Source organism: Schistocerca cancellata, chromosome 6 (genome assembly GCF_023864275.1).
Source record: "Schistocerca cancellata isolate TAMUIC-IGC-003103 chromosome 6, iqSchCanc2.1, whole genome shotgun sequence".
In the NCBI taxonomy this organism is placed as follows: domain Eukaryota; kingdom Metazoa; phylum Arthropoda; class Insecta; order Orthoptera; family Acrididae; genus Schistocerca; species Schistocerca cancellata.
The window spans coordinates 23,171,979-23,183,917 of record NC_064631.1 but is presented as its reverse complement, the minus strand read 5'-3'; the positions used below and the strand labels follow the sequence as shown (position 1 = coordinate 23,183,917).

The 11,939-nt window shown below is 40.6% G+C and overlaps 1 protein-coding gene across 2 annotated transcripts in view; it reads left to right on the top strand.

Moving 5' to 3' along the window:
* The first annotated feature begins 1,485 nt into the window (after positions 1-1,485).
* The window catches only part of LOC126190788 (polynucleotide 5'-hydroxyl-kinase NOL9), a 70,859-nt gene continuing 60,405 nt past the window's right edge, over positions 1,486-11,939 (top strand). Inside the window, exons 1-2 of one of the 2 annotated variants that reach the window (XM_049931334.1) lie at positions 1,486-1,836; positions 1,923-3,568. In XM_049931334.1, the coding sequence (XP_049787291.1) occupies positions 1,987-3,568 (1,582 nt within the window). In that variant the 5' untranslated portion in view covers positions 1,486-1,836; positions 1,923-1,986. Of the gene's footprint in view, positions 1,842-1,922; positions 3,569-11,939 lie in introns of both variants that reach the window. The other variant, XM_049931333.1, reaches the window with a different exon arrangement.

Sequence of the window (11,939 nt, the reverse complement as noted above, 5' to 3'; positions counted from 1 at the left end):
AAGTATTATGCTAACGTTTTCAGATACATCTTGTTTCAATCTTGAGTGTGTAGATAATGAGCTTAACTTAAAAAAGAACTACTTCGATTAGTGACAGTGTTCCTCCTTAAAGAATTTGCTATCAACCTAGCCAGTATATCCTTCCCTATTCTATCGAGATGCAGACCATGAGAAGTAAAGCCCCACCTACCAATAGTGTCAACAGGAACCAAACCAATCCCTGACCCAGCACCAGCCCAAAGCAGTCGATCCAACTCCATATTGAACCTACTCACAGAGCTGTTCAACTGGGATCGATCGTACCGCTTGAAAACAGGCACAAACTCAACATTAGTATGGTTCGTTGCTGATGCTATTTGTACCAGGTCACTCTCAATACTGTAGCCCTGGTCTCTTTCGATAATGTACCCTGCTCCACCCACTATTACAACATGATCCTCCTTGGTGAAACCTGTACACAAAGATCCTATGCCCTCTATCACTTAGCTGAGAGATGCACTTGGCTTTAAAACGTTTGTGACGTGGTAGCTGCCACCTAATTTTCCCTGCAGAAGTTGGCCCACACCTCTTCCATGACTGATACCTAACAGCAGAATTTTCTTCCTACTTCCTACTTTTTCTGAAGCAACAGACTTCCTAACTGAATTCTGCTGTGCATTAGCTACATCTACATCTACATGAGGCTCTACATTACTTAACTGTGGTAGCAGAGCAAATATATTTTTGTGCCAACAACGAAACTGTCAGATACTGTCCTCTCTCTGTTGCCCCTGTTCCCTGCTACCACTTCCCACTTCTCTTCACCCTTCTCCCCCCTTAAACTTATTAGTTCCTCCCAAGCTTTATCTAATTCAGCCTGAGGTGCTCTAATCTTCCCATCCTGTTCTGCTATTTTCATATATACACTCTACAGTACCTAGGAAGAGTGTCATTTTGTTCCCCAACTTCCATGCCATCAAATTCCCTCCAGTGAAACCATCTGTCACAAGAGCTGTTTAGCATCCCGGAACTAACTTAGCTGCTCCATACTCTAAGTGACAATACCTCTGGAATACATTGCGTCACATAAAATGATGCTGTGTTATTATTTTGCAATAAGGAATAGCTGAAGGCTGTAATGAGAATCTTATCTCAGTGTTTTAAATCTTTTACCTTTTGTAAATATCTCTTTACTTAGTTAAAGACAACGCCCATTTTTTTGCCATGGTGCTAACTACTGAGGCGCGCAAACAAACTATTCAACATCTGCGTTGTTGAGTTGAACGAAACAGAATGAGGGAAGAGCCACGTAGCGGCAATTGCTAATGCTCTTGGACCTTGGTGAAAAGAAGTACATGTAAGTGGTAAGCAAAGAGACAGGGACCAGATGACACGAGAAGGAGCCAGTAGGATGCTTCCACAGATCAGTTGACTGGTTGTGCACCGGTGCAAGTTTTCACTGCCGTCATGTTATGATAGCTTTCCCTTTGACTTCTCTGCTCAAAGACATCATCGGCAAGAAGAAAAACTATTTGTTTACGTTGTACCAGCGGAACACGTGTAGGTTTGTGTACAAACGGAAAAAACATGTTCGATTATGAGTAATACTATAGTAACAGTTTTAGGAGAAGGGGAAAAGGAGAAATATGTTCTTAAATATTCTTTGTTTTGTACCCTCGACACGTAACTGCACTGTATCTTCGCGAGAAAATACTATTTACTGATTTATGTATTATTTGCCCTGTGCGCTAAGTTTTGTGTTAAGTAATTTAGCAGCCTATAAACATGGAAAGATTCAGAGCTGCGCATGTTACAGCGTCGAAGGAGCTAAAGAAACGAAAAGGATTTAGAAATAAAGTAAAGTAAGTATACGTTAGTTTAGAGTATTGCCCTTACAGCACTCGTAAAATGAATGTGTCGCTAATTTATGTTTTTTTCGACAGAAACTTGTTGTCAGCAAGGGCAGGTAATGAATTAACGACACGGGGTAAACTGGAGGCTTCCGGAATGGGTGTGCAACCAGTGGATTTAAGTTCCTGGAGACTGGACCCCAAGAGAATGAAGAAGAACAAGAGTGTGGAGGTTCAGTTTATAACAGATGTCACGTCAAAAATTTTGGAGGCAGCCGATACAGTAACACCACAAAAAGGCATGTCTCATAGGGATGATACCATAACTTCAGGAAATGAGAGTGAACCAGAAATTGTCACAGAGATAAAAACTGACTTATTGAACAAGAGTTGTGATCCTTTACGAAAGAGTGTAAGTGAGAGGAGAGACGTTGAAATACAAGCTACTGCTGATACTTTATTACTACCGGTCAGTGGCATGACTGGGACCACTCAGGGTGAAAGTGAAAAACAAGGAGCAGACAGTGCTTCAAAAACATCCGGGAAAAAATTGCGAAACAGGAAAGAGAAGAAAAGAAAGTCGAAAATTACCGAATTTAGTGCCAGTGAACATACAGGCCTAGCTCCTGTCATCTCATCCCAACTTGAGAAAAGTAATGAGAATGACAGTTACCCCATTGTTTTTGCTGCAAGTCACAATGCTTGTGTGTCTGATTCAGCAGAGCTTATCAGTCTGCAAGTGCATAATGTGGATACTGAAGAGTGTGTGCCATCATGTGGTACAGGTGTGTGTGATATTGCACCGTTAATAGTGAAAAGTGAAGGTCAGAATTCAATGGAAGACATTATAGCAGCAAGGCTAGAAAGTGTTTGCAGAACTGGAAAAGGGGGCAGAGACGATGTTGCCAAAATGACACAAAATATGAAGAAAATTCTTTGTTCCCATGAAGAAGTATGTAATGACTCACGTGTTTACACATGTGCTGAAGGTGGTGGTGTGGCTAGTACTCCAGAAGACACAAATTGTAGTTTAAATGTGCCACAAACATTTGTAAGGGAAAAATTTCAATCTTTATCCATTGAAGATACCAGTGATTGTGATGTTTCTGTTTTAAGGGATATCTTTCATACACGCAGCAAAACACAATCTATGGTATCTACAGCCAGTGATGTTGACACCTGTGGCACACAAATTGATATTCGTTTTGTGGAAAATGATAGGTTCCTATTGATAATGAAAAGTGGGGCTTCAGTTTATGTCAGAGGAAAGCTTACGGTTTCTGTAATTGTTGGCTGTGCAGAAATTTTGGGATATAAACTGAAGCCAGGTAATGGACATGAGAAATATACAATCTTTTCACCTCGTGGTGTAAGTCTTTTGTGCATGACCTCATGTGTGTCAAGTAATACATTTGCCAGTGATGACCACCTTTTGACAGTTTGTGCACATAATCGGTTACCTGATAACCTCATTGACTCATTAGAAGAGTCGGACAGTGTACTTTTATTAGAAAAGGCAGAGAGCAGTGTTGTTGATTATCTGAGTTTGCATCTGCCAAATAAATTATTTCCTAATATTTTATCAGTTGCAAAAACAAAGAAGAAGTATTCATTTGCAGAGAAAAAATTGGGCTGTGAGTTATTGCTTGAAAACTCTGAAGAAAACGTGAAACTGTTTTGCAAAAGAGATGACTGGGACAGTTTATCAGATGTGATATTATCCCAGAATCCCTCAAAAGGTGTGTACATACATGATTAATTACTTGTTATGCCACATTGTGTAAAAAAAGCTGCACATGTTGGTTTGAACTGGAATTAACTGATACTGTATGTTTTTGCCAGTTTTCTGGTGAAATCATAAGAGAAGTATTACTGTAATTGAAGCTAAAATCGTGTCCTCATATAAGGTTGTAAGCATGCAGTGGCAGAGCAGCAAACAGTTTTTTTTAGGAATGAGCTGATGTAATTGTGTCAAATCCTGATGTAACTACAGCCACAGAATGTGCAATGTATTTCCAAAATCTGTGGTCATAACCTCAAAAGTTCATGAGATATTCATCATAACATTAAAAAATAGTTTTTGGGTCATCATGGATAACCCTTTTCTCAGTACAGCATGTTTTTGGGCTTCAGAAACTCAACATCACACTATTAACTTTCTGTCTATCCTAGACTTTCATCTACACTAATGATCAATCAGCCAACAAAATATTCACTAAAGAAAGGGAAAAAAAAATGCTATTTCAATGTTTAAGGAGTTGGGCATTCTGACTACTGCTTCAGAGTATGTGTATTCCCTCATAATGTTTGTTGTAAATAATCTACTGCAGTTCAGAAAGAACAATGATTGTACTTAATTACAATGCCACAGTACTCAGTGCAAAGGTTGTTGTAGCACAAAAAGAAGTATACAATTCAGCAACTAAAAAGTTTCTCCATGACAACTCCTGTTCTGTAGAAGTATTTCTATTATTGTAATATATAAAAGGTGGTGGGTAGGACTTACTAACCCACATCTGTATATTTAATAATAATAATAAACAAAACAAAAGAACTAATGAATGCTCAGCATGTACCCATATTTACAGCTGGCTGGGGTGGCCGTGCGGTTCTTGGCGCTACAGTCTGGAACCGAGTGACCGCTACGGTCGGAGGTTCGAATCCTGCCTCAGGCATGGATGTTTGTGATATCCTTAGGTCGGTTAGGTTTAATTAGTTCTAAGTTCTAGGCGACTGATGACCTCAGAAGTTAAGTCGCATAGTGCTCAGAGCCATTTGAATCATATTTACAAACTAATCTACGATGTGAATGTAAAATGACTCATTCCACATCATTACGATTTATTCGTGCAAATGATCAATGGAACATACAGCTAACTAAGCGACTAACTGGTTTTACTAACTCACTACCAAGCTATTACCTTGCAACCTGAGTACAGTATTGGGATGCCCTGGTAAGAAGATAAAAGATGAGAGGAGCGAGTGTAACCTGTCACCTTACAGGCACTGAATCGCCAATAGGCGCATGAGCCAGATTAAAACAGTCTAACAATATCTTCTTTGGAGCTAACTGATTAATTAAACACACGTGTACATATTCATGGAAGGCTACATTGTCCTGCTACTGCAGGTCAGCTGAGGGGGCAAATTGCGTTGGGTGGATTGGGTGAGGGGAAGAAGAGAGGAATGGAAGAAAGGGAGGATGGCAGCTGGGAGGAACAGGCAGCAAGGGAACGTGATTGGAATGTAACACTGTCGAACCTGTCCTCGTGCAGGCAAGGTAGTTGCATCTCACATACAGTAAAGTGGTTGAGGAGGGGTGGTAAACAGGAAGAGGGAGAGCAGAAAGAGCATATAGTGGGTGTAGATTGATTGAATGAAGAGCAAGCCACAAGGAAATGGAGGGGTGGAGTTGGGTATGAGGAAGTAATTAACAGAGTTTTAGTCATTAGGAATTTTTGGTCTAAGGATGTGTTGGAAGGTTACTTGTCATCTATGCAGTTCGCAAAACCAGGTATTGGGGCCCAGACTATAGCTAAGAGTGAAACTGATGTCTCAGTGGCGAAGTAGGTCGGTGAGCTCAGTGTACTTAATCTCGATGACTGCTGTGCAACTCATACTACTTACACCCATTACTAGCTGATGAGAATTATTCTTGCAACACATCCTTTGCTTCTACGGTCCTCCTGCTTCAGTCTCTACTAGTCACACGCCTGCCTACAGTTTTGGTCAGGGCCACTGCCAGTTACAGCAGTGTTTCTCTACTGCCCAAATGTTAGCAATGTGACAATTTCATGTACCAGTGAAATGATACTTTAATGTAACCAGTGAGAGATGAAAAAAGATGCAGCGCAAGTCTGGCACTGAAATTGATAGTGTTCTCTTCTTTGCTGTTGTCCCAATTCCCCCCCCCCCCCCCCCCCCCTTCCCCAATATGTCATGAATCACAAGGTTGTGATTAGGTTGGGACTTAATAGCACGTCCCAAATAGCTGTGAGTGAAATGACCAGCAGTTAAATTTACAATCTTGGTTGTCACATATATTTGAATGTTTGTTCGAAATGTTGGTTGGCTGATTTCTGGGAGGGGACCAAATAGCGAGGTCATCGGTCACATCGGATTAGGGAAGTACGTTGGCCGTGTCCTTTCAAAGGAACCATCTCATCATTTGCCTGAAATGATTTAGGGAAATCACGGAAAACCTGAATCGGGATGGCCAGACGTGAGTTTCAACTATTGCCCTCCTGAATGCGAGTCCAGTGCGCTAACCATTGCGCCACCTTGATTGGTGTTCTGAATGTTTTACAAGGTTATGGTATAGAGGCATAGAAGAATGTGACAATATTCCTTAGTGCCTTGCTTCGAAACATTTTGTCATTTACTCTCTCGTTGGCTGCATACCATCAGCAGCTGTCACACCCCCTTTCAATTCCTATCATACCTCAAGGTCAGTACTGACAGCATTGCTGCAGGGAACATGAAGTCTGCCACTGGACCTGATATTGACCTTTACCCCACAACCACATTCTCCTGTGTCCCCATACTCCCGCTAAACTTTGTTAATATATGTTTTTATATTTTGTTAATCCATGTTTTTATATTTATTTATTGGCTCCGTAGACAAAATGCGTCGTATGTATCAGGTACTGTACTGTTCATTCCACAGTTTCTGCCACACCACCCCCCTCCCACTACCCTCACTCCCCAATTGGATCCTTCACTTCATAGCATATCACATAAAACTTCCCATGCCTGTGCCAAGGTGAGCTCACTGGTACCACATTTCTATTCTATTCCTTTGACGTCTTTCACACTTCTCTCTTCCCTCCACCCTTGTGCCTCTCCACATACATACTGTTTCTTTTTAATGTGCATTTGTTCCGTGTTGGCTCAGGATAGGCATGGTTAGTTTAATGGGCTTGCTGGATGCGGGGACGGAGTGTGTGTATTCCAGGTGTCTGCGTGTAATGTTACGCATGTGAAAGAGAGTGGAAGTTTTCTAATTCTTTGCAAATCCTGTCACTGAGGCGGGACTTGGATGCCAGCCTGGTATTCACATAGTGGGATATGAGAAGCTGCCTAAAAATCACATTCGGGCTGATTGGCACACTGATCCTCATCGTTACTCCGCTGGCCGGATTTTATCCAGGGCCAACACACCTCCCCGTCCTGGAAGCAGTGTAACGTGCACTGCTATCTGTGTAAGTGCCTCTTCATCTACACACGTTCTCTGCAAACCACTGTGTAGTGCATGGCAGAGGTTTTCTTCTCATTCCGACCACATATGGACTGCGTGAAAAATGACCACGTAATTGCATCTCTGTGTACAAAGGTAGTCCAATTTTGTCTTAGCGGTCACTGCGAGAGTGTTACATACAAATATTTAGTGTATTCCTAGTTTCTTCATTTACTGTTGGTTCTTGAAGTTTTTGTAATATGGCTTTCACAGACTAGGTGGTGTCTATCTTGAAGTGTTTACAAATTCAGGATTTTGAGCATTTCAGGGACACTTTCCTATGGGCCAGTCATTGACATTCATGACACCTTGTTTGTAATGTTCAGTATCCTCTGTTAGTCCTATTTGGTACAGGTGTCACAAACATAAGCAATATTCTAGCACAAGCAATCTCACTTATACGCTGACTGCATTTCCCCATTATCCTGCCAATGAACTGAAGTCTACCACTTGCTTTGCCTAAGATTGAGCCTATATTATTTCATATCCCCCCACAGATTTTTGCACCCAGCAATTTTATGAGTTGACATTCCAATTGTGGCTAATTGATAATATAGTCCTAGATACTTTGTTTTGTTAATTGCCAATCTTAAACCACTTTGAAATATTATCTATATATAACTGGATATTTATACACCTAAAAACAAAGATGATGTGACTTACCAAATGAAAGTGCTGGCAGGTCGACAGACACACAAACTAACACAAACATACACACAAAATTCAAGCTTTTGCAACAAACTGTTGCCTCATCAGGAAAGAGGGAAGGAGAGGGAAAGACAAAAGGATGTGGGTTTTAAGGGAGAGGGTAAGGAGTCATTCCAGTCCCGGGAGCGGAAAGACTTACCTCAGGGGGGAAAAAGGACGGGTATACACTCGCACGCACACACATATCCATCCACACATATACAGACACAAGCAGACATATTTAAAGACAAAGAGTTTGGGCAGAGATGTCAGTCGAGGCAGAAGTGCAGAGGCAAAGATGTTGTTGAATGACAGGTGAGGTATGAGTGGCGGCAACTTGAAATTAGCGGAGATTGAGGCCTGGTGGATAACGGGAAGAGAGGATATATTGGAGAGCAAGTTCCCATCTCCGGAGTTCGGATAGGTTGGTGTTGGTAGGAAGTATCCAGATAACCCGGACGGTGTAACACTGCGCCAAGATGTGCTGGTCGTACACCAAGGCATGTTTAGCCACAGGGTGATCCTCATTACCAACAAACACTGTCTGCCTGTGTCCATTCATGCGAATGGACAGTTTGATATTTACACAGTTTTTTCCAGATACTGTCTGCCAGGTGTTAATATACAAGGGTCTCAACACACTTCATTAGGGCATGCTTCAAGCGCATACAGTGACTCTATATCCAAGATAACATGCTGATCCTCCATACCAGGAAACCCTTTGTCCAGTTTTTTTGATATTCCACATGATTGTAGACCTGTTTGCTAGGGAAACACTCAGCATGCTGGCTTGCAAGATGGGGCGATCAGGCAGCTGCATATCAGATCTGTGTGGCACATTAATGACCGTGACTGGTGCACCAGACACCCAGAGAGTGGCTTTCAGGCAGTTCCCCATACTTTCTTTTTAGCCAAGTGATGGGCTTGTTCCCAATTCCCTTCTCAGAAAGTACGATACATAAATAGTTAAAAAATGATCACACACAGAACAACGTTTACACAGTTCACAGACAGGTGGCACACAAGTCTTCCCTCCCATGACTGTGATGATGGGAAGCATGCCTGGCCACAAAATAATATAAAATAATGTTGCCAAATCTTGAATGCAGCAGACCCCTTTCTACACCAGATTAATGCTAACAGGAAGAAGACTCTGTGTGATTGTACCTTTGTTAATAAGTGTTTTTGTGGCACTGAATCAAATGCTTTTCAGAAATAAAAAAAAGTATTACATTTTCCTAATTGTCTTTAACCATTGCTTTCAGAATATCATGTGAGAGAACTGCAAGTTAGGCTTTGCATGATTTTTTTTAATCTTTCTTATTGGTGTGGAGGAAGTACTTCTTTTAAGATATTCCGTTATTTTTGAGCTCGGAATGTGTTCTAGGATTCTGCAACAGAGGGATGCCAGTGAAACTGGACAGTAGGTTTGTGGATCACGTCTGCTACTCATCTTGTAGATGGGCATGACTTATGCTTTCTTCCAATCACAGGAAACAAATTTTTGTTTGATAAATACAGTATATTATGACTAAAATATGGGTGAACTTAGTTGCAGTTTTGGCATTGAATTTGACCTTTCTTCGTGTTAGTGATTTCATCTTTTTCTCGGTATTACCGACACTGATATCTATGACACTTTTTTGCAGTGGTGTGAGTATTAAGCTGGGACAGTAGCCATGTATCTTCCTTTGCAAAAATATACACACACAATCAGAATTTCTGAGAATTTGATGAGAGGACTTTTAATAAGATAATAAGATATAATAGTTGTTGAAGGCTTCACAAATTGCCCTTTTTACAGCAGAATATGTTTAATTCTGTGTCTGTCTAGAGCCTAATACTTTGCTTTACAGTCTTTCAGTTGTTACTGTTTCTTTAAAGGTTCCTTTACTGTGATCATGTACCATGGAGGATCCCAACTGCCATGAACTGTTGTACGTTATCTGTGCTGTATGTATGTTTTGAGTTCCTCTGTAAGATGACATGACTGGATCTTTATCTAGCTTACTGAACATGTAAATCATCCCGCTAGTTTTAGCTGGTCTTTAGAGTTTGACAATCATTGTTGCCTCACTTGCTTCATGATCACTGATAACAGATGCAGTGTGGATGTCCTCAAAGAACTCAGGTCTGTTTGTTGACATTAGATGTAATATATTTCTATCATGAGCGCTCTTCCAAGTTATTGGATGTAAGTAGTTTTCCAAGAAAGCATTGGGTAGTGTTTTGCAGGGTGTCTTGTCAAAACCATAACTTACAAACTTGTAATTATTCCAATCAGGTGTCAGATGATTAGTCTCCTCCAGCGAAGGCAGTATGTTGGCTAATATACGTACTCACAACCTGGGGTTTTCTTGTACTGGTGCGACAAATTGATCTGTGACATTGTGTGAGACGTGTGTTAGGTTGGAAGGTGAGTCTAGTGGTCGATAGAAGGAACCATTTATAAGTCTATGCCCACCCTTGTTACCAAGTCTTGCTCTAACAATCTTACATGCAGGTTCAATTTCTTGTTTGCTGAATTTGAGTTTCATGTCTGTTGTAAAAACTGCACTACCTCGATTTTCAATTAGCGTATTCTTTCAGTATACACTTAAATTTACTTCAAATAGTTTCATGCTGTCAATTAAGCCAGATTTCTGTACCTAGCATTATATGAGTTCCACTGCTTTCAGGAGCACTTCATAATCCGAAATTTGTTGCAAATGCTTCAGAAATTGCTCACTAAGATTAATAGTCCCATCTGTGACAGACTTCTTTTTGTCTCACACTAATACTTCAGAGTTTAGTGCTGCTAACATTATCTCTACTGTGCTATTTCTCTAATCTTAAAAAAGAAACAAAATTAATCTTGTGTGCATCCTACACACAGTCAGCTCCTAGTTAGCAGCCACTAACGTAGTGCATACCCTGGTCTATTTAAGAGGGATGTACAGTTCTCAGATCTGTGACCTGTGACAGAAATCAAGAAAGTCACAGCCACATCTTATCACAGAACCTTTCAAGTCTCTGGTTCAAGCATTCCACATGTTTCGGTGTCAGCCCACCACTCAACCTCTCATTATTTGTGTACCTTTCAATGTAATGTGGTCATTGGTCAATACTACAGATCATTCTTGTCGCCACAGCCTTCATTCCAAAAACAAAGAAAACTTCACTGGTAAGGGGGACAGTTTGAGGCAACCTTTCATTGCTCAACATAATTACGAATAACCTGTGAAGAATATGAAATGGTTTTAATTTTGGGGTTAAAAATGCATTGCCTATTTCCTCATCTAGCACTGGCAACATAAAACTACCCTTCTATTAGCTGTGCAGAACAGACATTTTGCCAACCTATGGGCAATACAGAATATGTGTCTTGGGTGGCACTGCTTCTGTTCTAGGCCTTATCCCCTCTTTAAGAGTGCACTGTTCCATACTGAATTCATTTGATTTTTGAACTTGCTACTATTTATGACTAATAAATAAAGAAATCTCTGCATGTAATATCGAATATTCATTAGAAATTGCAATAAATAAATAAATATTTGGTTGGGTTGACCATGGCATTCATCATGCTTAGATAGCTTGCCCCAGATTTCATTTAATGTTTTTGTGCTTATCTCCAGTGAAAAGCGTAAGACTCAGAATCATTGCTAGAATTCCACTGCAGTTACTCACAGAAAATATTCATACAACTTGCATCATATTTTTGGTGAAAATTAATGTTTCACATTTGGTCTGATTTATTTGTAGTTCTTTCAGTTTATATTAAAGAATGCTAATTGTGATGATGCCTGCATATACACCTGCATCTACATAGATACTTCACAAACCACAGTATGGTGTATGGTGGATGGTACCCTGTAACACTACTAGTTATTTCCTTTCCTGTTCCACTCACAAATAGAGTGAGCAAAAAACGACTGTCTATATGCCTCCGTATGAGCCTTAATTTCTCGAATCTTATCTTTGTGGCCCTGACATGCAGGGTAAGTTGGCAGCTGCGGAATCTTTTCGACACCCAGCTTCAAATGCCGGTTCTCTAAATTTGCTTGAAAGAATGTCACCTTCCCCCCAGGGATTCCCATTTGAGTTCCTGAAGCATCTCTGTAACACTTATGTGTTGTTCAAGCCCACTGGTAACAAATCTGGCAGCCCACCTCTGAAATACTTCAACGTCATCTTCTAATCTGACCAGG